At 41.2% G+C, this 27,022-nt stretch overlaps 1 protein-coding gene across 2 annotated transcripts in view; it reads left to right on the top strand.

Annotated features, from left to right (window-relative positions):
- The window catches only part of pik3cb (phosphatidylinositol-4,5-bisphosphate 3-kinase, catalytic subunit beta), a 63,819-nt gene extending 37,486 nt beyond the window's left edge, over positions 1-26,333 (top strand). For both annotated transcript variants that reach the window (XM_037776099.1, XM_037776100.1), the window contains 20 exons: positions 2,158-2,387; positions 7,439-7,618; positions 9,056-9,214; positions 12,595-12,684; positions 12,959-13,213; positions 13,375-13,471; positions 14,138-14,268; positions 14,564-14,614; positions 15,703-15,891; positions 17,060-17,181; positions 17,760-17,903; positions 18,052-18,151; positions 19,311-19,507; positions 19,619-19,728; positions 19,963-20,041; positions 21,384-21,551; positions 21,682-21,805; positions 21,892-22,037; positions 23,741-23,873; positions 24,612-26,333. In XM_037776099.1, the coding sequence (XP_037632027.1) occupies positions 2,158-2,387; positions 7,439-7,618; positions 9,056-9,214; positions 12,595-12,684; positions 12,959-13,213; positions 13,375-13,471; positions 14,138-14,268; positions 14,564-14,614; positions 15,703-15,891; positions 17,060-17,181; positions 17,760-17,903; positions 18,052-18,151; positions 19,311-19,507; positions 19,619-19,728; positions 19,963-20,041; positions 21,384-21,551; positions 21,682-21,805; positions 21,892-22,037; positions 23,741-23,873; positions 24,612-24,749 (2,843 nt within the window). In that variant the 3' untranslated portion in view covers positions 24,750-26,333. The remainder of the gene's footprint in view (positions 1-2,157; positions 2,388-7,438; positions 7,619-9,055; positions 9,215-12,594; positions 12,685-12,958; positions 13,214-13,374; positions 13,472-14,137; positions 14,269-14,563; positions 14,615-15,702; positions 15,892-17,059; positions 17,182-17,759; positions 17,904-18,051; positions 18,152-19,310; positions 19,508-19,618; positions 19,729-19,962; positions 20,042-21,383; positions 21,552-21,681; positions 21,806-21,891; positions 22,038-23,740; positions 23,874-24,611) is intronic.
- The last annotated feature ends 689 nt before the right edge of the window (positions 26,334-27,022 follow it).

The following is a 27,022-nucleotide window of genomic DNA, read 5'->3' as shown; positions in this document are numbered from 1 at the left end:
AGCGCGGGAGGGGAGGTGACTGTGTCCAACAAACACAGGACTTTCAACCCGGAGACCGGTGTTTGAGACCTTTGTTTTGTAAGTTACGTTAATGACGTGTTTTTTAGTGAAGTTTGTGACATGTTTTCCGTACTTATGTTACGTCGTTTCCATACGTATTTTACTTAGTTGACATACTTATTTTAAACCCAACCATGACGTTTTTTCCCAAAGCTAACTACGTGGCTTTGTTGCCTCAAACTAAGTGAGTGGTTTTGTTGCCCCCTGTCAGTGTCACGTTTTGCCTCGGCGACACACTATCCTCTGGTGGACAGGCGGGTCTTTTACACACTTTGGCATGATACCAGGTTGAAACAACTACGTGCACTCTAAATACATTTTTTACACAAAGTCACACACAAGCAGCCCTCTTCTGACCGAGATATCCAGGATTATGGAAGTCCTCAGGTCACAACAGACCCCTTCAGAGGGTGAAAGAGGGAGAGAAGGAGAGAAGGGGCTCTGAGTCTAATTGAAGGAGACTCAGACGATATTGATATTCTCCCCTCCTGGCTCCACTTTGGTCTGACATGATCTTTTAAAGGCTTTTGTCAGAGCAAAGTGGTGTTTTCAAAAGGAACCCCACAGGCACGTCTGGATAGTCACACACACACACACACACACACACACACACACATACACACACACACACACACACACACACACACACACACCTAACCTCGTGCAGAGCGCAGTAACAAACTGTTACACAGCCAACCATGTTTTTTTCCCTCTCCAGAAATACAGTCACACGCACCGGTCTGCACACTCACACAATGCAGCTAATGTGGTCCAGAGCCCTTCTTTGAATGCTGAGGGTCATATGAATGTTAAATGGCTTGAAATGTCAACATGTTGTTTTCATTACCAAGAGACTATTGTGCAGCACCCTTTTGATAAAAAATACAGAGACAAAAGCTCTACAGGGAGCAGAGAGATAAAGTGTGACCAGCCAAACCGCAGTTCATACCTCTGGCATTTGGTGCTAGTGTGAATATTAGGAGGCTCTGCGTTAATCCCATGAGAGTCTGCTGCTCGTAATCCCTTTTACACATTCAGTGCTACGAGGTGCGTATGTCTGGCATCAAGTATTGCACAGGTGTTTGTGCATTATTAATGACCGCTCAAGCCTGTGAATTCAGTCATGTTAACATAAAATATACAGCTTCCTACTTGACAGCTCTTTGAACTTCACGAGCTTCATGTTCAAATGAAAACTGATTAATTGGGTCCGTACCTGTTGCTTAAGACTTGATTATTAGTGTATTATATTGAGATCTCATAAGATGAAGACTTCTTCTCAAGGCTAATATCCCAAAAAAAGATCTGAAAAAAATCTGGAAAAAATGTCTGAAAAGAATATCAAAAAAAAAGTTTGAAAAAATGTTGGAAAAAAAGTCTATACAATGTCTGTCTGAAAAAGGTAAAAAAAAAAAAAAAATATCTGGAAAATGTCTGAAAAAAATAAGTTTGAAAAATGTTGGAAAAAATGTCCGTTAAAAAAAAAAGTCTGAAAAATGTCCAAAAAGAAAGTCTGAAAAAAGTTTGGAAAATGCTGGAAAAAAAGACTCTGAAAAGAAATGTCTGGAAAAAAATGTCTAAAAAGAAAAATTTGGAAAATTTTGGAAAAAAATCTAAACAATGTCTGAAAAAGGTACAAAAAAATATATATATCTTGGGCTGGGAGATATGGCCAAAATCTTCTATCGAGATATATAGGTAATTTCATATCTCGTTAACGTTTTCTGCAAATTCATTAAATAAATATGAAATAACCACACGATAAAGCCTATTTTTGTATACTCCTATGTGAATTAAATACATGACAAATGAAAAGTACTGAGTATTTTCTTTTTTAATTAAGAACTTTAGTGCAAAATGATCAGATTTTCTGAGAAATCTGAGTTATTATGTGCTTATTATCAGTTTCGACGACGTAAATGTGCATCATGATATCGCGATATGAGTTCATCACTATATGATTCCATTGAAAGATAATAAATTATCCTATTGAATTATTGCCCAGCCCTACTCAAGGCATATTATTAGAGATATTGCTCCAAATCAAATCAAATTTATTGCAATGCTGTATTAATGTCCTTTCCTCGCCACCACTAGGTCTCCATGAACTCGACGCCATAAATGACCAGGAGGTGAAGGACTTTCGCAGTAAGATGTTTCGTTTCAGTGAAGAGAGGATGCAACAAGTCCAGATGATGACGTGCACAGAGTGGCTGCAGGCCTGCTTCTCCCCACAGCTGGAGCCCTCGGCAGGGACGGCCATCACCGACGGGCTCAATGACCGGCCGGTGGACCTCAAAATCATCATCCACTTCGACCAGTCTCAGGTGAGAGTCTGTAGTCCAGTGCTGGAAATGTTTGAAATCTTTTGGCAGCAGTTTATTTTTGGTTTACTTAAGATTTATAGATTGAGAAATAATCATTAAAAACAAATATACTTTTTGGTGATGTAATAGTGAACTGTGGACTGTTGAATCTAGGAGCGCTTTCAACGTTTTCAACATTTAGTCTGTTTTATTTGAACTCTGGTGCGGTTCGTTTGGGCGGTTGTGAACACAGAAATCATATTCTAGTCTGGACCAAAACAACCGGTCCCAGACCGCACAGGTAAACGACAGATTAGCATGAGTGAGAGAGGACTGACCTGGACTTCTGCAGAAGTCTGATGTTTGCTTTACATCTGGGCCGAAAAGAACATAAAGAATATGCTAAATAAAGTCTGCAGAAATAGTGATGTTTATAAAGTCATTTGAGATAAACTGGAGGAGAAGGGATTCATGCGCACAGTAGATCAGTGACAAACACAAAGTTCATCCTTGTTTTTAATGACTACCTAGAAACTTACCAAAGGGAAGAACATTATAGGATGAGACACAGGAGTATTTCTCTCTTTTCAATCCTTTATTTTACTATAGATTGCAAAGACGATGGGTGAATTTTTATTTAATGGTAGAGAATAAACCGCTCCACCTTGCGTAGAAAGGGGCGAGTTGAGGTGGTTCGAGCATCTGATCAGGATGCCTCCTGGGCGCCCTCCCGTTAAAGGTTTTCCTGGCACGCCCAACTGGTTGGAGGCCCCGGGGTAGACCCAGAACACGCTGGAGAGATTATATATCTCGTCTGGCCTGGGAACGCCTCGGGGCTCCCCAGGAGGAGTTGGAAAACGTTGCTGGGGAGAGGGACGCCTGGAATACTTTGCTTAGCTTGCTCCACCCGTGACCCGGCCTGGTAGAGAATATAGATAAATATGAAATTTAATGAGAACTGAATGCATTTCACAACATAGGCTTTGTCTTCAGGCTCAGGGTTATTAGAGCTTAAATATATTTGCATTACAGTTAATTGCACAGAGACAGTAAACTCTTTAAAATGAATGAATTAGACATAATAGGCCCCTTGTTTAATGACGTTAAGTTTAATGTTTACGGCAAACGGCACTTGGCTAGATCACATTATGCCGGGAGGCATACTTGTACTTTTTGGTGGCGGTTACTGAGTATAATGGCTAATTTATTTACTTGTCTGTATTCATTTTAAGTTCACACTACAAGACTTTCGAAGTGGTCAGATCGTTGTACTGTTCACACTACACAACTCGTTGTCTTGTAATCGGGAGTCTTTAAGTCTTTGTGGTTTTCACATTACATGACTGACCGGCGACAGGAAGTCACACACTACAACATCTTTCACTGGGAGGAATCCCAGATTGTTGATGTTGTTGTTGGCACACATGTTCATATAATAGCCTGTTTCCACACGTCTTTACTATTTCCCCTATGTAGCGTTGGATCAGTCACTGTGTTATGTATTTGTGTTTATTCATGCAAACACCCAACACCCTAGGTGCAACAACAACTTTGGTCCACCAGGTTTCCCCTCAACCCGTGTCTCGTGCTCTCATTGGCTGTAGCTTCCCGACAGGTCCAGATATTTATGATAGATATCTGGAATGCGTCTTCGATACACCGAGGGCTCGACATTAACTTTTTTCCTCCGTGTCCCACAACAGTCCCCAATGCTACTTTCAACTGTCCCAGACTTAACAACCAGTGTCCCAAATTAAAGTTATTTTTTTCATTCTACATAATAAATATAGATTTATTATAAATTATTTATTAAGTTCTGCTAGTTGTTCCCTGCACTTATATCTGAATAAAACATTGAAAGCAGCATACTGTAGGTGTTTGGCCACAATCAGTTTTTTATTATTCTTTAAGTCATTGGTTGAGTTATTGTTTGAACTGTTTGATCAATAAATGCATCACTGCAAACTGCTGTGCAAAAAAACCTAAATAAAAATTTAAATAGTGTCAATAAACTTTCCATTTTATTCTAAACTGTGAAGCAGTTTGAAAAGTCTGTTTTAAATGTGAGCGTGGTTTAACTCTCTTGGTAAAAAAAACTTGTTTCTCTACTGTCCCAGAATTGTCTCAGAAACTTTATCTGTGTCCCAGCTGCTATTTTTATTGTCCCCGGGACAATGGGACAATGGGACATCCTTAATTATGAGCACTGGCTAGCCTCTTGGCTCACGTCTTTGGACAGTTCACACATAGTGCTCGACCGCTGACTTGCCTCTGATCTGGGGCTTTTGTCCAGGAGCTCCAAATACTATCTGTGAGTGGAAAATCAGGGCTAAAGTCGTTCAGTGTGAACTAGGCATTCGTCATCCTTTTTCTGATTGAACTAGAGGAGACCATTGATAAATCCATTAGCCAGACCCATAACGTGCTGCCTGTACAACAACTCTACATACATAATGAGCTCAGAATAACAGTGTGACTTACTGCACCACCACAGCAGACAAAACCACCTTGTTTGAGCAGCAAGAGTAGCCATGTGACTCCACCAGCGCAGGCACATGCACTGTAGCTCAGCCTCTCTTTCTGCTCACAGTTGGCAGCTCCACAATAGTCATGTGACCGAGCCCAACTAGCAAGTCATGTGACAACACTTTAAGTGGGTCAAAACCATCAGCGAAATTATGCCATCCACCCGGTCAGACGCTCACATTAGCATGGCAGCTCAAGGGACCGAAGCACTGATTAAAATGAACCTCTCTTTCCTTCTCTGACTGTCTCCTCCCATCTCTGTCTTTCTCTTTTCTTCTGTTATAGAAATAATGTTATTTAATTATAAAACAGATGGTCGTGTCCCTCCAGACCCGTGTGTGTGTGTGTATATCAGCTTTGATCAACATCACAGACACACACATGCACAAAGACAGGCCATCTGTGCCACCGCGCTCAGGTGGACATTGGCAGGAAGTCTTATTCGGGAGGTCAGACGCAATAAGCCACATTAAAGACAGACAGGAAGTGTGCTGGTGTCGTTTATTGTTCTCAGGTGAATATGACCAAGGTTCAGTGTGAGGCGTGCTTTCATCATTAGGATTACGTAATACAGTGGTTAACCCCGGCCTTGTTCTCTTAGTCCCTCACTGCATTAGCATCCAAATCTTATCTTCAACTTCCGAAAATAATGTTCAAAATGCTGAAGTACTTTCAGGATATCTGTGCTGTTGGTTTTTCTAGTTCCACCATAATGTACTGTGTAGCCATGGCCTTTTTCTGTTGTTAATTATTAATGAGTGACATTTTTATTAAACCTCCAGGAAATTAAAATTCCATCTCAGGTATCAGGTCAGTGCTGAGCTATAAATAGGATGAAGCAGCGAGCCTCAGTGTGGCGTATTCGAACAGGCTGTGGCAACATGTGGAGGACTCACACATGCATGTTCACGCGTTTTAGTGCTCAGTCTGTTGCAGCTTATTCAGCCACAAACACACACAAGTCCCACTTGTATATGAACTCAGTGAGTATGTGTGTTGCTTAGACAGAGAATCTTTTTTGAGCTGTAAGAAGAAGTGTGAGCGACCTTTAGCACCCAGTAATGAGTAGTAGACCATACAGTATGTACATGGGTTGCCTGCCAAGAATGGTCTTGAACATTAAAATATACCAACGCTGCATCCTGCGCATAGCATGATAAAGTGGGTCAAATAAGGCCAAAGTAATAACAGCTGAAAATTTAATTAAATTTGCAGTTAACCTTATGAAAATGTAATAAAACCCAATAATGTAATAAATCAACCAATAATGTAATAAAAGGTCCCCATGACTGATATTTTAAAAACATTTTTACCGTTCAGGCGCTCAGCAGTTGCATCATTTAATTACTACTAACTTTGCCTCATCAGGAAATAAATCACCAGAGGTGTAAAAAGTACCCAGATATTATACTTTAGTTAATGCAGTGGTTCTCAAACACTTTTGTTCAGGCCTCCCTTTAAAACTAGATAACCCCCCATCATACTCTTGTGGTGGCGCAATGTAGTAAAAGTCAAAAAGGTTAAACTTTTAAGTATTGAAGTCAACTTTTTGTCTTCTTTTCAAGTTTGATTTGAAAGTTTTGAAACCCTTTTCGAATGCAGAAATTTCACAAGATCAGACGAGGCAAAGAAGAGTCAAAATGAAAAAGAACATTCGATGGAGATTGAATCAACTGTTTTGCCTTCATCGCTCGCTTGTGTAACGTTGACCATCTTCTGCAGCTTTTGTCACCTTGTATTGTATTGTATTGTATGCAGAATGGTATTATGATCCTAAATTCCCTTAATTGAAATGCCTTTTGTCTGTGTGCTACTGTCTCTGCTTCTCCTTTGTTTTCTTACCTCACTCGCCCCAAACTTACTTCCTGCACAAAGCGTCACTCTGCCCCGCCATGCTCAGATTATGAAAGCTAATTAATAATTTGGTATTATACATATTTGAAGAGCATTTTTACCTCACAAAAAAACAGCTATTTATATTATATATTTTTTAATTCATATTTGTTTTTCACTAGAAACATCTGGCGGGCCGAATCAAACCTTATGGTGGGCAAACTTTGGCCTGCGGACCCCACTTTGGGCAGCCCTAGTTTATATTTCCAAACATGAAATAAGTGTCACATGTTGGTGTTTTCAGTAGGCTATTATCCGACATTATCCGTCAAAATGATTACATCATCAGTTTTGACAAACAAACAAAAAGACCCACCTGAAAGGTTTTACATTATCGGTAAAATGTTATTACAATATCAGACTCAACGTACACGGGGCACACGCTCTACTGGGTGAGATAGAGGTCGCCCCTCAGTCAGGACATTTTATTACATTATTGCTCAAGTTATTGCATTATTCGGTTTTATTAAATTTTGGAGTGCAAATTTTATTACATTTTCAGGCAATTATTACATTGTTGGGTGCGACGAGCCCTGTCTGTTCACGTCCATCAATCTCTTATTCCTCCCTTTGCTTTTCTCTGTATTCATCTCATCTAGACATCTGTCTATAAACACTTGAATCAGTCTCTGTTTTCCTGTCTTGTCTTGCAGGACTCGGCCAGTCTGAAGGTGTCGTCATCCTGCATCCCGTCTGAGCTGATGGAGATGGCCGTGAAGAAGTGGCTGACCACCCACGGGCCTGAGGAGGAGGCGTGGCGGGGTCAGTACGTCCTGAGGGTCAGCCACTGTCTGGAGTTCCTCTGTGGAGACCAGCCCCTGATTCAGTACAAGGTCAGTACAATCGCTACACAGTAAACTCCCTCAGGTGAATGACCTAGATGTGTCACCTCTTGTGTCAATTTCATATCCATAAATAGCAGATTTCTTTCATTGTTGTGTTCTAAATATCTACTGCATGGTTAGCACCGCTGTTCTCGGTCTGAGAAAGTCATATAGTGTTATATATTAATGTGACAGTTACAGAGAAGAGGCGCTGTCACGTCTGACTGGGAAAAGTTTAGATATAAACTAAAATGAACAGGCTGATGGCTCAACAATAATATCTTCCGAGCGATGCGGATCATGGACTGTGTGTTTACAGTATGCATGTTTGTGTAGCTTGTTTTTTAGAAAAGAAACAACATTATGGCTACGTGGGCATCAGGCACATAAAAAAAACACGATCCTCGGCCAGCTCATGCCAGACGCTGGCATTTACTTTGTTATGGATCACTGTAAATGAGATGACACACCTTAGGAAAGTGTGTACAGTAGTCCCATCATTCTCTTTGCTATCCTTATATTGAAGCTCAGTGTTTTTTTTACTAAGCGTTTTAGTTATTTGCCCAGTTTTTAGTTGCAATGGAAAGAGCTGTTAATAAACTATTTACAAAATTATGCCACACAATGAAGGCACCAAGCATAAAAAGCAGCAAGATTACAATTTTTTGCAGGAAGTACAGTAGGATGGATGGGTCAAAGCAGGTAAAGCATACATTAGCATGCAGGCAAGCAACCATTGTATGCAGAGAGATATGTAATTAAAGTTATATGGACAGTTTAACATTAGCATACAAAAAAAATAAGACATTTAATGGCAACAGTCAATCTATTTTTGAGCTAAATTCTGAGAGAGAGAATATGATAATGTCTTGTCTCATGGAAAGTACAGGGAACCTGTTACTCGTGGGTTTCTGTGAAGTCCAGGAGGCCTTTATTATCAGACAGGTATCATGAAAACACATTGAGTGTGTGTTTGTCTGTGGATCCAACAGTGTTATGAGTTCAGCTCGACGCTGTTGTGTAGGACAATCGTAGCGTCAAGGCAGTACGCTTAGTTTGGTTGGTTCTTTTTTGACATTTATTTAAATCAACTATAATACCAAAGTATTTGAAATGGGATGGGTTCCTGCCTGTGTGCACCCTTGCATGTTAATTTGATCAAGTCTGCTGACAAACTATGCATAAATTTCACTTGTTATGGCTTGTAAATTCTCTATCCTAAAAGTACTTTAGTTGGTTCTTTCTGTAAAGCCACTTTTATTTCTAATAAAGTAATGCTTCTGCACACTTTACTGTTAATGTTTGTGTCCTGATTGAAGTGAACAACATGAAAGTTCAACTTTAACATACAGCACAACCATAGAAAAAGGGATCTAGCTTCTGTGATTGGGCTTAAATATGGTCATAGCTAAAAAGATTTCCTGTCCTGTCCTGTCTTGTTTGCAGTACATCCGTACATGCATGCAAGCCAAGGAGCCTCCACACCTCACCCTGGTCCACACCAGCACCGTCAAGGGCATGTTTGACAAGGAAATCTCTGCCATCGGAGCTGTGGTTTCCCGCAAGTCCTCCAACCCACCTTTACCACTACCTCCCAAGAGAAGGGTTAGTCCAGTAATGTCTGGCTGTGTGAATGACTGTACTTCTCACTTCTGTGTTGCGGTGGATCCTGTCTATTCAACATCTGCTGTTGTTTTCAGAGTTTTTAGTGGCTAAAGTGAAGTCAAACAAATGTTTTCATTTTCGCTTGCTGGAATTCTTTTTCAAATACTATTATTAATGTTGTTGAATTAATTGTCAGTCACAGATGTATGTCACTTAAAGGAATAGTTCAGTTTTTTTGAAGTGGGGTTGTATGAGGTATTTATCCATAGTCAGTGTATTACCTACAGTAGATGACGGTCGACACGCCCCCAGTTTGGAGAAACAGACAGGAGTTACCGCACAGAAGCAAAGCAATGTACTGCTGTGGATGGGGCCGGCAGCAAAACGTATTTTAGCAACCTAAAAGAAAGGCTCACCACAAAAATCAATATCCATTTTAGTGGTAGCTATATTCAGAATATTTTCATAAGTACCTCATACAACCTCACTTCAAAACTTCTCCTTTAAGTGTGTAAATTTGACCGGTGATTATTTGGCGTCATTAGGACTAAACTGATGCACATATGAAAATGTTCTCATGTACTCTAGATAACAATCACTTAATATCCGCCAGTGTTTACTGAGTAAGTGTCCTTGTTCCACCAAAATAGTAAAAGCTCCATTGATGATTGACTCACCTGCACTGAATGAGGCAGGTGTGGAGGTTTACCGAGTAAACATGTACTTGGCAGCTGCCACCTGTCTTTTATGAGCCGGCGCTCTGAGTGCGTCGGAACAAGCCTGCACTGCCGTGCCAGGATTTGCCACGTTGTCAGAAAACATTGCTAGCTCCTCGCTGCTGCTGCTGTTGCTGCAGGTGCACAATGACATCACTCCCCGATGTGTGCATCCACATTTTAAATGTCAGGTTGAATTTAATTGGCCTTCGTTAGCGAGTCTCCTGCGGTTTAATTGCCCAATGTCATGCTGACTGTTGATGGCTGGTCATGTGTGGTTTGGAAAGTCTGTAAATATCACAGGTGTGAATCATTATATGAAACTTAACTTTATTATTATTTATTACATCATAACAGGGTTAAAACGGTTTCTTCATAACTTGTTCTTACTGTCACCTCCTTATGATTAAACATTTTGGTCGGTTTACAGTAAACACAGCCGCCAGTTTTACATCACTTCCACATTTCTTTGATGAGTACAGAGTGATACTCACTGGACAAAATAACTCAAGGAATTACAAAATGTCACAATCGTTGTGTATCATGATTTATGATTTATTCAGGCCTACTGAAAAAATATGTCCAGATGCAGTAAGTGAGGTGAAAATACCCAAAACATATTTTTAATAATAATAATAATAATTATTATTATTATTATTATTATTGTTATTATTAATAATAATAATAATAATAATTATTATTATTATTATTATTATTATTATTGTTATTATTAATAATAATAATAATAATAATAATAATAATTGAATATAATAATACATGCTTCTCCATCTTAGGTGAGCTGGTACCCTTATGTCTTCCATGAAGCCCTGGATAAATGAACATATTGTCCAGAAAGTTGGGCAGGGCTGAAACTAATAACTATTTTCATTTCAAATGTCCAAATGTCGTGAAAGTGTCCCAAAGTCATGCCTTTTAAGTGTCTTGTTTTGTCTGACCAATACTGCAAAACCCCAAAATATTCAATCAGTTGTGATCATGTGGTATGCGTTTTTGACTTAAACCAGTAATCGGTCAAAATTGTTGCCAATTAATAATGGATTAATTGACTAATCATTTCAGCTCTAAACTTGGTCTACTTTCCCTCTCTGTAACCCCACTTGCTCAATCTTGTTTTCACCAACACAGAAATATGTCAGACTACACCTTTCTTTCTCTCCACATCACACTGAAAAGCTGTTATTGAAGCCTTCATCACCTCCTGACGAGACTACTGTAACACCTCGTCTGTTTACAGCACGCTGAAGATTCACCTGCTAAGGGCTTAACTGGGATTAAGAAAAAAGATCAGGTTTCACCAATTTTGGTTTCCCTGTAGTGACTACATATTCTAACGATCAAATAGAATTGATTCGGAAATTTTACTGATAACTTTTAAGGGGACAGTGACTCACTCCTCCCTTTCCAAGACTGTGTGCAACACCGTGGTAACGCCATGAAGTGGCTATTACATTTCTTGACCCCAGTTGTATTTACAACAGTGGCTTCTAGGTGTGCGCTATTAAAGCTGCTGGGTTCTTTACACAATATTATCATATGTGTATTATTAACACATACAAATAATTATTTTAAATATCACGGTTATCATCAATACCGGTATATCGCGACAATAAATGCAACAATCTAGAATGATCACAAGGACAAACGGTACAAAAGCGAGATCACTTCAAATGAAGACAGTGCAAAAAAAAAATTCATAATGTGCTTAGGTGCTTAGATAACATGACAAACAAAAGATATTTGTATCTTTTTGTCCTCTGAGCAGGAAGTCTGTATCTACGGCCCGAAGATAGGAGCTTAAACTCCTCCTGCAGAGGGTGATCAGGACAGTCCAGTATGGCCTGGCCCTTCCTTAGGATGGAATCTGTGATTTGTTGATAATGATTACGGTTTTAGCTATTCTAATTTAATCTGATTGTGTATATCTAATGCTTTATGTATCTGTCATTTTCTTTAGCACTTGGTAACTGTTTTAAGTATAATACAAATAAACTACAGTATATAGCAGTGCAATGTGATGGAGGCAGATTGGAGGAGACAGAAGAGACTCTGGTCAGACTGTAATAAGCTTACCATAGAAGTGTGGTTGTATGTGACAGGATGTGAGATTTATTTTCAGGAGAGGAGCCTGTTATTGGATGTTGTTGTGCTGTAGGAAATCTGACCGACAATAGGTCCAAAAGAAAAAGAAAAAAAAAGCAACAGAAGAGAACAGAAGGACGGGGTGTTTTTGTGAGGATACAATACATACATGGAGCTAATAGACAAATGTAATCTTTTATCTGACAAGATAGATAACACACACCATCCTGCTCACACAAACATTTAAACACACACATCCACACACAAAGACCGAGGCAGCAAACAGCAGGAAGTGTGCTAGTTAGTCATGTTCATGGACTCTAGGTGTCATGTGATGCTGTTTTTTTCCCTGCTGACTGCTGACCCTCGCAAATCCACTTGGCTTGACATCAGAGTGACCTGCCTGACCTCCCACATTGTTTGTGTTTTTTATGTGTGTGTGTGTGTGTGCGGGGAACTGGAGGTTGTGAAGAAGCGCTGTGTTGTGAAGTACAAACAGTACATTATGCTAATACTGCTCACTCATCGCAAGCCTCTCTTTCTCTTCTCACCTTCTCTCTGCAGCAAGAAAAGACGTGTGTGTGGAAAGTGCCTACCCCGTTTAAGATAGTCCTAGTGAATGGCAGCAAGGTGAACGCGGAGGAGACTGCCAAGGTAAACTCTCGCTTTAGCTATATCCATAAAACATGTCATTTATATTCCTGTTAATATGTCACTAAACGCTTAAAATCTGCATGCACAGTTGTTCACACTTATAGTAGCAACGCACAGCTAAAACTATGGTCATGTAAAGATGTCATGAAAGACTTTTAATGTGCATGTTGAGTTTCAAAGCAAGTTGGATTTGAAGCAGGCTAGCTTGTGAATAAGTAAATTTAACACAAGATATAAAAAAAAATGATGCCATACCCCCCTCCCTCCCGCCTAGGTCCAGGTGAGGGCAGGGCTCTTCCACGGCACGGAGCTGCTCTGCAAGCCGGCGGTGAGCAGCGAGAGCTGCGGGCGCTCAGACCACACGTGGAAAGAGAGCACGCTGGAGTTCGACCTCTCCGTCTCTGACCTTCCGCGCATGACCCGCCTCTGCTTTGCCATCTACGCCGTCATGGATAAGGTCAAGAAGCAGAAGTCCACCAAAAACGCTCACATAAACAAGTACCAGACCATCCGCAAGGCAGGGAAAGTGGTAAGAATCAGGCTTGAAGCTGCACTCTCTGCAGTTTGCATTGGGTCAAATATGAGCCTAAAAAGTAATAAAGGCTTCTTCAGTTTCCACACATGTACACCATCTTTATTAGATCATTGATGAATGATTAATTTAACTTTTTTTTTCTCTGTGTGATGCAGCACTACCCGATAGCTTGGGTCAACACTATGGTGTTTGACTACAAAGGCCAGCTGAAGACTGGAGACATCATCCTGCACTGCTGGTCTTCCTTTCCTGGTATATTTATCATATCTACTAATTAGGGATGGGCATTTTAAGTTCCATATTAGAGTACATGCATTAAATAATTATAACTCACAAAAAAAAAAAACGAGTCCGTAGTAATAGCTACCTTGTCAGCACTTTGCAGACCAGCCCTCAACTTCAACACGCTTTCCTCCTACATCTTCTCCACTCTCGTAGTTGTTGGGGACCCCTTTGAAAATGACCATGCCCGTATTTCCTCACCAAAATGTTGTGCAAGTTTGGAGCGTTATTTAGCCTCCTTCACAACAAGCTAGTATGACATGGTTGATACCAATGGATTCCTCAGGTTTTCTAGTTTCATATGATGCCAGTATCTTCACTCTAGCTTTTAAACTGAGCCCGCTACAATCATAACATTTCAAGTTGCGTTAATGCGTTAAAGAAATTAGTGGCATTAAAACAAACTTGCGTTAACGCGTTATTATCGTGTTAACTTTGACAGCCTTATTTATTATATGGGCTTTTTTACAAAGCAAAAAAAAAGTGACTACTCTATACGTTGAACTTATACTGATGTTCAAATTGAATACTCAAGTACTGTATGCCCATCCCTGCTTCTAATCCAATTAAACTAGGGTAAGATGAGCTTCTTCTAATGCATGTGACTTAATATGTGTCTTTGTGTGTCTTACTCAGATGAACTTGAAGAGATGCTGAACCCCATAGGAACCATTCAGACCAACCCGTACACTGAGAACGCTACAGCGCTGCACATCAACTTCCCAGAGTACTCGTCACAGTCCATCATCTTCCCTCCCTTCGACAAGGTCAGACAGCTGGCAGTCATTGTGCTCAGTCCCATTCATAGAAACCAGCGGATAAGATATAAATTTGTGATAAACATGAACAAATAATCTTCAGCCATGCACTCAAACATGCCAACATGACTATGTTTGACTGCAGTTGACATTGCAGTGCCTTAGTGCTTCTCTTCATAACAGTACCTAGTGATTATGATGAAGTGGTGGCTGTTAGCACGAGAGGATCAGGACGTGCTCGGCCTGCCTAATGCGCTCCATCAGTGTCTTCACTCATACGGTGCTCACTTACGTTTTCTTGCAGATACTGGAAAAAGCTGCAGAGATCGCTGGAGCAAGTGACAGCGTACCCATGGTGAGTTCATGTACAGTAAGGAGAGAATCATGCATTCAGAATACATACAGGGGTAAAATAAAGACACATATTTGAAGTCGGCATGTAACGAATGCAGCATCATTTCTCTCTGCCTCTCCCCCTCACACACACTTTTAACAGTCACACACCACCAGTATAGTGTAATCTCTCGCTGCTAGTTTCCCTGGAAACCCATTGTTATCACTTTGGCAGGGTGTAGCTGCGAAAATATTTCAGTTCCCTTCAAAACTAGAGACTTTAATCAGATTACTTGTTGTACGTTTTCCTTCCTCACCACCCCTCAACTATAAACCCACTCCTGGGCGTGTTGCAGCCGGTTACGTAATCCTGTGTTATGTGGAGGGCATGCCTGAACGCACCACTTTAATGTGAGGTGTGTGTGTGAAACAAGGGATTAGCAAAGACTACAACTCTGTTTATTGTTTACTGTATCTCAATTTGTGCATCAGTTTACACAGTTTGTGTAATATTATTCCTCTGTAAAGGAAGTTTGTATGTGTCCCTTCCTTTTGAACCATACAGCTTGTTTTAAACAGAGACAATGTTAGGCCTTGGTTTGTGGAGTGGGATGAGTTGCATTCAAGGCAGTTGATGTAGAAATTGCTGGATGCTTTGCTCCCATCTTGTGGTTCTTTACAGTCGCTGCGCCTCGTCGTCCTGGCTCCTCTTCCAATCTCCTTCATCCTCCTCTCACCTCTTTCTCTCCTCTATAATACAAAAGTATATTTATATAGCACTTATCAAAACTCATGTTACAAAGGGCTTTACAACAGACACATAAAACACAACAATAATCAATCAAATGCTCGGTCCCCTTTAGTTTTTAAGCTTGATGTGGGAACAGTCAGCAGGTTCTTGCCTGAGGATCTCAGACTGCGCTCTGGTTGGTAAACGGACAACAGCTCAGATATATATATTCTGGGGCTTTAAAAGTAAAATCTTAAAATCAATCCTAAAACAAATCGGCAGCCAGTGCAAACTTTGGAGTCTATTGATTTCTGATTTATACCCTCTACCTCTTCTTCATCCTCTTCTAACCATTCTTTCTTCCTCATTATTTCTCTCAGGGTCGTGGGGGTAAGAAGTTCCACATAGAGCTGAAGGAGATCATGGAGCGTGACCCGCTCTCTCAGCTGTGTGAAAACGAGAAGGATCTGATCTGGACACTACGCTACGACTGCAGAGAGAATTTCCCTCAGTCGCTGCCCAAGCTGCTACTCTCCGTCAAGTGGAGCAAACATGAGGACATGGCCCAGGTTAGCCATCACTGTTTATGCGTTTTAATGGGACACTTCTTTTCAGTGTACGATGCATACATGAAAGTAAAAGTAGTTTACTGTTTTTTAACATTGTTACAGTGCTTTTTTACAGCTGCCCCCTCTTCATTAATTAGTCGACTAATCTGTCGTTTTGGTCTTAACTAAGATTTCTTTAGTCGTTTTTATGCTTTTTTTCATCCTGAATGACTTATTTCTAAGAAACTTATGAGCACATCTCTGGTAAACACAAGATTTAAAGTGGTGCTTTTGTGTGATTCTTTGTGAAAAACTCAGTTTTACAGACCTGCCGATTAAATCAACTTATCGATTAATCAACAAAATTGTATGAGTTTTAGTCGACTAAGAATTTCTTTGGTCGAGGACAGCCCTAGTGTACTTTGCATGTGACATTATCTGTATGAGCCGAACAGTACTTGTAAGTTTTATAGTTAAGTCGCTCCTCTCCCTGCGATTCTTTGAGCTTTTCATGTAAAAAAATCTGAGAGAAGTCTGAGAGAACTGTGTCATTTGCGATTCTCTCAAATGTGATAATCCAGCTGCAAAGTTATATACATCCAACTTTGAGAACAAAATAGTTTTATTTCATTTAAATACCTTAAATTGACAGAAGACTACCATCACTATCAGGTTTTACTTAACCAGCCTTAGAATAGAAAATATTTCAAATATTGTTTCGAACCATAATTGACATTCTTTTCATGAAATTAGCATGCCTTCTTAAAGTTAAATTCAACTGAAATTGGGCTCGGTAATGAACCAACTGCTCTACGTAGAGATCGTTTGGTTACATCACACCTGCATGCTACTTGTGGAGAGACACTGCTGCTGCCTGGCTGAAACCACTTCAGTGTTTGTAAAGCAGAGACCGGTCAATCACAGCACGTTTACTTTGGAGCGGTCGCTTCAGTGCACCATCAGAAGCCATCTAAACATAAAGTATTAATTTCACTCCTGATCAACTTAAATTTATTCACAGAAAAGAAATCCGTGAACACAATTATTATTATTACTGTAAGAGCCATGTGGCTGATCCCAAGGCTAATCAAACATTCATAATAAAAGTTCTATTCACTGAGCTACACAAGGACTGTATATGTATGTAACTCTGATTAAACGTCTGGGTATCTGTCTGTGTGTGTCTCAGCTCCAGGCACTGCTTCAGATCTGGCCCAAACTGAGTCCGAGAGACGCTCTGGAGCTTCTGGACTTCAACTACCCGGACCAGTATGTCAGAGAATATGCTGTGGGCTGTCTGCGTGACATGAGGTAAACATGTGTAACCACCCACACAAACATTTTTATATAATCCAGTGGATCCTTCTCTGTTTGTCTTCGTCTCATATTCAAGCTCTTACATTCATAAATCATCCACTGTAATCTTGTACACTCTTACATTTCCTCTAGGGCGTAACCACGCATTCTTCTGTGGGGTCGTGCCCCCCGCAATACTAAGAAAATACCAATCTGCCCCCTCCCCCAATATACAGTAGAACATTGGCTTTGTTAAATATATCATTTTATGAACTCTGTCAACTGATCCGCCTCATTATTTCCTATTTATTTTCCTTATTTTAACCTATACCTATATAGTTTCAGATGACTTTACATCGTACACTGTTCTTTATACACTTAGCTAAACAGCATGATAACATAAAACATTTTTTTTTTTATTTCTGGGGGAGGAATCTCATTGGGACCCCCCTAATGTCTATATCATAGTTACGCCTCTGCATTCCCTTGCTGTTTTATTTTATTATAAATCACTATATTTGTGAATGAATGTCAGTCGATAGTGCTGTGTGCTGTCTCTTCTCACGCTCCTCCCTCCTCTCTCCCCTCTCCAGTGACGAGGAGCTGTCTCAGTACTTGCTACAGTTGGTACAGGTGTTGCGTTATGAGCCCTATTATGACTGCGCCCTCACCCACTTCCTGCTGGAGCGCGCCCAGGGGAACCGCAAGATAGGACACTTCCTCTTCTGGCACCTACGGTGTGTACGGACACGTGTGTGTATATACATGTGTGCACACGTGTAGTTTCGCATTGGAAAGAAAGGGAATGAGATCGTATGAAATGAGGGCTACAGTTGAGTCATGAGGTTTCTCTTCTGATTGTGGCTGCTCTGCTGCCCTCTGCAGGTCGGAGATCCACATGCCAGCTGTTTCAGTCCAGTTTGCCCTCATGCTGGAAGCCTACTGTAGAGGCAGCATCCCTCATATTGAGGTTCTAAAGAAACAGGTAACACACACACAAAAAAAATCAGTTTTACCTCTTGTCTCATGCACATCTCACAGTTTGCCTCTTTTTGCCTTAAGCGACTACATCCCGTTCCTCAGTTCCATAGCTACGCTTCAGACTTTTACTCTACCGGTCCTTACTCAAGAACCAGAATAGCTCTGGTCTATTGTCAAACCCCGGCAGGACTAGATTTATGGTATTTTTAGCCCGTCACAGCGACAGCAGCATCACCCTCCTGCCCTCTGACCTTTGCCCTCTACAGTGTTCATTCCGACAGTCACCCCCGTGGGCGTTTCCTCCTACTTCCTCATCATTTCTCTGGCCACGTTCCTGTTTGGAAGACAATGCTGACATAGTCTTTTAAAGGGATAGTTCGTGGTGTTTTGAAGTGGGGTTGTATGAGGTACTTATTCATAGTCGGTGTATTACCTACAGTAGATGACGGTCGGCACGCCCCCAGTTTGGAGCAGCAGACGGGAGTTACCACACGGAAACAAAGTAATGTACTGCTGTGGACGGGACCGGCAGCAAAACGTATTTTAACCACCTAAAAGAAAGACCCACCTAAAACAAAACAATATCAGTTTAAGCGTACGCTATATTTAGAATATTTTCGCCGCTTTACCTTGCTGTCAGACAGACCTTTCTGACGGGGAACTGAAGCCGTTGTATCCATCTATGCTCTCTTCAAAGCCACCAGCAGCAAGACCAGCAACTCCTGTGTTCTGCAAGGTAAAATTATGGAGTCTGGCTGCTTTGTCGAGAGCATAGATAACGCTTCAGTTCCCCATTGGAAACATAGACTGTAAAGCTGTCTCACAGCAAGGCACACCAGCGAAAAACATTCTAAGTATAGCGTACACTTAAACTGATATATAGAGTTTTTTAGGTGTCTAAAACACGTTTTGCTGCCTCCCCCGTCCACAGCAGTACACTGCTTTGGTTCTGTGCGCCAACTGTCTGCTTCTCCAAACTGGAGGCGTGCCGAACGTCATCTACGGTAGGTAATACACTGACTATGGATAAGTACCCGAATGAGCTCAGTTGTCTCCAACAGGGATGAATCATTCCTAGGTTTTGTTGGTATAAGAAATTATGAAATATTGCTCCAACATCCACAACTGTTTCTGTTGCATGTCCCTTGTTTTGACCATACCAGGTGGAAGCCCTGAGTAAGCTAAAGTCAGTGAACGAGCTAATTAAGCTGGGAACCATCAAGAACGCTCGAAGTAAGACCAAGGAGGCGATGTTGACCAAGGAGGCCATGATGACTTGTCTGAGGCAGAGTGGCTACTCAGAGACTCTGTCAGACCTTCACTCTCCTCTAAACCCCAACGTCCTGCTGTCTGGCATGAAGTAAGACGATACTGTTTCAGATCCGGTTAAGCTTTTTCTCCTCTATTTCACGATGCATCATTCTCTTGTCTCTCTCTCTCTCTCTCTCTCTCTCTCTCATTCTCCCATCAGTGTGGAGAAGTGTCGGTACATGGACTCTAAGATGAAGCCACTCTGGATTGTTTACAACAACAAGCTGCTGGGGGGAGACACGCTGGGAATCATCTTCAAGAATGGAGATGGTAGGAGAAATCAAAAAACAGGGTGGAGGGAGGTTTGGGAAGGAAGGTATGAAAGAGAAAAGAGGGTGGGAGGAGGAGGAGGAGGAGAGGTTGAGATACTGCAAGGTCATGATGATGAGGGATTGAAATCACTTTCCATCTTTAACCATTTTTTACAGCTTGAGAATAGATAAAAAATAATAAAAAAATCCCTCCAAAATACCACATTAAGAGAACTCTTTTCCCTTTTCCTAGACCTAAGGCAAGACATGTTGACCCTCCAGATTTTGAGGTTAATGGATCTGCTATGGAAGGAGGCTAATCTGGACCTCAGGTGAGTTTTTTGTGCCTAAACAGACAGACTTTGTGGAGCTTGTTTGTTCCTGCTCTCTGTAGGGAAGGGGAAGCTCTGGTGGGTCGCAGCAGAGGAGGGGAGACACTAAATTACCCCATGCTAGTTTGACCTCTGACCCTTTTACACCCTAGACATCCACACACACACACACACACACACACACACATACGATATCTGCATTACATCCTAATCAAATCCACACTTTCGCACTTTTACAATCCCCTTTTTCTCCCTTCGTCATACGCCGACACATCTGGAGCTGAGCAGTGGAGAGGGTTGTTTTGACAGTTGAGCTTCAGATTACAGGGACGTGGGTTCAGAGTTCGAACACAGCGATGGGACATTGTGAATGAAGGGAGGGACAATGTAATGAAACCACTATGATGTGGTGGATGTGAGTTTGTTCTGTGATTTCTTGCTGATTTATTTCACCGCACACATATCCTCACTTGTCGACTATCTGCAGTCATTTTTCTTTATTTAAACTCAACACCCATCAAGTAGAGTAAAATCTGGCATTTGGTCTCCATTAGTCAAACTGCAAATGAAATCTAGAAATTGAGCGATGGGTTCATGGTGTCTGATAGATGAGACTCTGGGACACTTTGTCAGTAAGGAAGGGGGAAGATGTCACGTCATTCTGCATCCTGCTAAACGAAGACCTGCTGCCATCTTTGGGGAAAGAAAGAAAAAGTTAAAGTGAATTGAGTAGAAAATGTGTCATCTGGCTGACCTGCACGCCGTCATGTAATCACCGCATGTGCTTCGCCACAACGTTCCCATCTGGCTCAACTCCAGGTTAACCGTATGATATTATATACTGTCTGACATATATCACATAAGCCACGGCATCTTAACCTCATGAATACATAAGACTGGAACTGGATCTACATTTGCACTGCCTGGCCAAATGACCCAAATCAGATTATTGCTTTTTGTGTGGCACAGATATTTGGGTTGTTTTTGGGGACTGTTTTCATTTGTATGTTGAAATATATTTAACAAAAATCGGTTCTACTACATCTGATATTTATTACAGTAGGTTAGGGATGCAACTATACAGATACTGGATCAGACATCGGGCCGATACTGACTCAAACAGCTGGATCGGGTGTCTGTGACAATGGGGCCGATCTATTCAATTCAATTCTATGTTGATATACTATATACATTATAGACTGGAATTTTTTAATTCTATGGTTTTGAGCATTTTTTTGCTGCTTTAAAAAAGTTTACACCTGAGTTGTTATTCCTGCCACATGTTGTTGATATTCCAGTTGATCTCTTTAAGCACTTTGCTTCTCTATCTCTACCTATGCAGAATCGTACCGTATGGTTGCCTAGCGACAGGTGACCGGGCAGGGCTGATCGAGGTCGTCTCATCAGCGGACACAATTGCCAACATCCAGCTGACCAGCAGCAACGTGGCAGCAGCCGCCGCCTTCAACAAGGACGCTCTGCTCAACTGGCTCAAAGAGAGGAACACTGGGTAAGACGATGATTAAATGAACCTTTAAGTAGCTGCATGTTGAGCATCAACATGATGCGTTACAGCTTAGAAGAGAATCAAGAGAAATAAAAGTGCTTAAATGTGTCCTGCGTATGTTTCGTATCGACAGCGATGCTCTTGAACGAGCCATCGAGGAGTTCACTCTGTCGTGTGCAGGCTACTGTGTAGCCACCTACGTCCTGGGCATTGGAGACCGCCACAGTGACAACATCATGGTCCGCAGCACCGGACAGGTTGGACAAACTATTGTGTTTTTTTATCTGTATAAACATGCAGTCTGGTTTCACGATGCTCACTGATTGGCCCTCTCGTCTGTCAGCTCTTCCACATAGACTTCGGCCACATCCTGGGCAACTTCAAGTCCAAGTTTGGCATCAAGAGGGAGCGCGTACCATTCATCCTCACGCACGACTTCATCCACGTCATACAGCAGGGCAAGACGGGATACACAGAGAAGTTTGGCAGGTTTGTTCCTCTTTTATCTCTCTCTCTCCTTCTTATGGGTCAAACATGTTGCCAAAGCAAAGACTCACATATAATCAATAGAATATAAATAGTGAATAATAAGGTAAAAGGAAAGAAAATAATAAAATAAAATAAAAAGTGTCTTACATTGAAATAGTGTTGTCACGATACTGGAATTTCTAACTTGATTTTTGATACCAGCGGGGGAAATTGACATTGAGGGCATAAATTCTTTATGTATAAAATTTTAGATTTTTATCAAATGATAATCTCTCTGTTTACATATATATATTATATATGTATTCCTAATGGAATCTACTCATTCGGAAGTAAATCCAAATTAAAACTGCTACCTTTTATCATACAATTCAATTAGAAATATCATAGTTATAGTAATTTCACACAGTTGATTGTGTTGCCATTAAATTAATTGAACTGTGTGACCAGATTGATGGATATATATGCCTTTGTTTGGGCCATAAAAGAGATACCCAACAATATTTTTCACAGGACTTGAATATTTTACTTGGTAAAGAAAACCAAAGAGGTTATATAAGCATAAAAAGGATGAATCAAGATCTTTATAACATAAAGACACAAACAAGTATATGAGCTGTTTTAGAAAAGACAAAAGCCGACATTTATATCTGTTTTTGTTTGTGTTTATTTGCTGGGAGAGCAAAACAAGAACGCAGAAAGTAGGGGTATGTTTAGTATGGACAAACCACTGGTTGCATAAGTGAGTTAGTGCAGTACCATCTCACACCAGCAGCTGGCAATAGAAGCTCAGGCACTGATGAACATCTCCCAGCAAGTTTCACTGAGGACAAAAGTTCTCTGTTATAATTCACTATAACTGTGTATTAAAGGGACTATTTGTAACTTTTTAAGTGTATAAATGTAGCGGGTCGCCACACATGCGCGCTCGCGTGTGGCTGGAGCCTCGTCTCCGCTGCCTGCTCTCCTTCACTCAGAATGCGCGCGCGTCCTCGCTGTCTCGCTCCACCTCTAGACGTGAACGCGCGCTCACTCCACACTGCAGAAGAGTTAGTTTAGCTCTGAGAATATCTAGTGAATGCACAGGGGACGTTTGTGCAGAAATAAATGCTGCAGTTCCTCCAGACCAACAGAGCTTTCCCGTGTCTTGTGAAGTGACGGAGCTCTGCAGAGAGTTACGTTACCCTCTCGTTACCGACCGGTGCCGGTGTCTCCTCTGCTCTCTCCGGCTGCGGGCGGAGTTAACTCAATAGGAAGGAAGAGGCCCCGGAGCTGTTGATGTGTTACACAGAAGGTTTATTGAAGCTTGATCAAGGAGCAATTGTCAGGTCTCCACCGTTGAGGTGCTCTCTGCGTGAAGGCCTCACAACTCTGCCCTTCCTCCCTGGTGCTCAGTATCTTACCCTTATCATGTTTTGACTTGCTCGGTTCCTCCGGCATCTCTGACCCTGGTTGCCCCAGCGACTGGCTCTATGGTCCCTACTACAGACACAGCTGTACAGATAACGGTGGTTCCACTAGACGGGAATCAAACCCAATAATGTCAACAGAGGGACCCTCTGAGAAACACTCTGACCTCCCGACCAAGGAAAGAGGAATTGCCAGAAAATTCCTTCACAATGCCCATCATTATGAATCTAAATAACCGTTGACACTTTACTGTATTATTTCAGAAATACTAAAGTGTGTCTTTGTTGGTCTTGTAGTTTCCGTCAGTACTGTGAGGAAGCCTATCTGGTCTTGAGGAAGAACGGGAACCTCTTCATCACACTGTTTGCCCTCATGCTGACTGCTGGACTGCCTGAGCTCACCTCGGTCAAAGACATCCAGTACTTAAAGGTATCACACACACACACACACACACACACACACACAGTTTTTATACATGTAAAATGTCAATCAGTGTGAAAGAAAGCTGATAATCAGCACCTCACGTAAAAATCTACACCTCATAAACTCATGATTTCTCAGCAACGACAGATTTTTTAAACCACTAGCGAATCTTATCACAGGACATCTTCAGTATGTTTATTTTGTGCGTCTCTTCAGCTTTGTCTTGTTTGACAACTCAACTCCTCCAGAGAGAAAAGATGTGGGGGAGAAGAAACAGAACATATATTTATTAATAGTTATGAAGTTCACCTAAACAAACCTCACGTTAGATTACATACCATGTAGACTCATGGAGTCTTAGTACTCGGTACAACTTTGTAGTGTCAAAATGTTGTTTTTAAAAGTCTCTCTCCACTCAAAAATGGGTTTTGCTTATTGTTCCTTTGACTGTGATGTTTGAACGTTTAAATCACCTTAAATCTCAGAGAGTTTCTCAGAGAGTAAAGTAAAAATCAAAACAAACAAATTCATCTAACATTAGTCCCATGTCCGATTTAAAGAGTATTTGTATAGGAATGATTCTGTCTCAAGCTTTTAGATCCATGTAAGCGGTTTCCACTGTATTTTATTAGCAGCTAGCTGCAAATATTTAACACATTCTGTGTCCATTGCATCAACTTCGTCACGATTAATCCTCCTCCTCCTCCTCCTCCTCCTCCTCTCCTTCACTCCCTCCCTCCTCAGGACTCTCTGGCTCTGGGTAAAACCGACGACGATGCGCTGAAGCAGTTCCGCCAGAAGTTCGACGAGGCCCTGAGAGAGAGCTGGACAACCAAAGTCAACTGGATGGCCCACAACGTGGCCAAAGACAACCGCTCCTAGAGCAGCTGAGATCCCTCAAAGGCCGGGGGTACCAGGGCCGAGAGGACACGGTGAAGGAGTGTGTGTGTGAGTGTGCGGGAGGGGAAAGGTGTGACGGGGTGACCGCCACCCTGAATTAAAGAAGGGAATCTAGCAGAACATCAACCAAACACGAGCAGATTCCCCCCCCAGATACTGTAAATACTCTCCCAAACAGTTCAGCTACGCTGCACCCTTAACTTACTGCATCCCTCCTCGCCTTGCAGCACTCTGGCTCGGTGCCTCCTGAATATATTCATGGTCTTGTGACATTTCTGTGGAATCATGGTGGGTAAAGTCAATGCAAGTTTGCACAGCGACAGCTGATGGAGCACACAGCCAAAGGAAGGGAACTGAAGCGCCCACTCTGCCCACACAAAATAATGAGCTGTCCCTACGGAGCGGGCTGGCAGCAAAAATCATGTTCTGCAGTGGATGAATTATGTCAGACGGACTTGAAACTCGGCGTGTATGGACTCTGACAGGGCGCATGGTTTGACCACGCCCCAAAACTGCTTTAAGTACGGCGGAGATAACAGATGGGTGTGGAAAAGGGCGGGACCGGAAAACGTCTGACCCCCATGTCTTAAAACAATGTGCACAACGGCCACAGGAAGTGCATCTTAACACCCTCGCTCCCGCTGCCTCAAAGTGTGCCTCAAAACTGCGGGAAGATTGTATTTTTTAATGAGTTTTCTTTTGCCATTTAAGAATTTATCCAGAGACGTCTATGTGCCAGACTACTTTACGAGTCCACAGAGGGAAATAATGATGAAAGATTAGAGAAAAGGATGGTCCACGGTTTGAATCTCAGTTCATTTGAACACTGGAATGTTTTCAGAAAGACACAGACGAGTCTTTTAATGAACTAAACACTTTATTTTTTTGTTTTTTTTATTTTGAAATGACAATGTTTCTTTCAAAGATTTTCAAATCAAGAGCATTATTGGACAAAGTGTGAGTTATCACTAGCCAACTTGTCTTAAAGTCTAAAAGGATGTCGGCCTTTAAAGGCGCCATCCCGCTCATGCTAGTAGCGACCACGACGAATGAACTCTCCGAGGAATAATGCTTTTAACATGTTAGGACCAAAACAAAAAGCATCTGTTTGGTAATTTCATTGTTCATATTGTGTTTTTAATTATTATCTGTGTCTGAATTGAATGTGAAAATATGTGCCGCTCTCTTTTTATTTGTTTTTATACGAGCAGGTGTGGGCGGAGTCTTGGGCCGGTGTGGGCGGGGTTTATCAGTAGGGACATTACACTGCGATGCAAAGCTACTTCCTCGTTTCCACATACGGTGCTCCTCAGCATCTGCATCTGTGTTTGATCTTCGTGCAATATCCGAGTATATGAACCATATCTTATTATATGAAACCTTAGGCCCAGGCCTAAGCCTATAATGGTTTCTCTCTGTCGGTTTATGTGTGATGCAGCTGTACTTCGCACCACTAGCCTTCAACAGTCTCAGACACTGGATATTGTCAAATGTACAGGCTTTTATTGTTTTGCTGGTTTTTGTTTTCATAGGAGTTTTATTAAAGTTATTTTCCACCGTGCTGCATTTCCGCCTGTCGTCTGTTTCTTTGTTCTAGACGTGGGTTGTTGTGAGTTTGCACCCACTCAGGGAAGAACCATTGATTTTTCTTCTCCTCCGTCGTGAGAGCGGAGATGGCAAGAAATATATTCAGGGTTATTTTTGCCTGCTTGCAAGAGAAAATGAGAAAAGAAAGTAGCTTCATTCTCAAATATGAGGAGGTCCACGTGCTTTACTTTTCATACATCCAGAGACACGTGTGAATTAGCTATAAAGTCAGTATTCCCTGCATCAAGGTTAAGACAATAACATACACGAATGACAAAATCTAGTAAAGCTGCAACGATTAATTGATTAGTTGTCAACTATTTAATGAATCAAATCAGACTTTTTTTTTTACGGACATTTTTTCAGACTTTTTTTTCCAAACATTTTTTTCAGGCATTTTTCAGATTTCTTTTTTTTACGGACATTTTTCAAAAATGTTTTCAGACATTTTTTTTTTACGGACATTTTTTCAGACTTTTTTTTTCCCAACATTTTTCAAACTTTTTTTTCAGGCATTTTTCAGACTTTTTTTTGTTTTGTTTTTTTACCCTTTTCAGACATTGTTTAGACTTTTTTTAACAACATTTTTCAAAAAAAAATTTCAGACATTTTTCAGACTTATTTTTACGGACATTTTTTCATACTTTTGTTTTTTCAAACTTTTTTCA

The sequence above is a fragment of the Sebastes umbrosus genome, chromosome 7 (assembly GCF_015220745.1).
Source record: "Sebastes umbrosus isolate fSebUmb1 chromosome 7, fSebUmb1.pri, whole genome shotgun sequence".
NCBI lineage: Eukaryota > Metazoa > Chordata > Actinopteri > Perciformes > Sebastidae > Sebastes > Sebastes umbrosus.
This window is presented reverse-complemented; position numbering and strand designations above follow the sequence as displayed.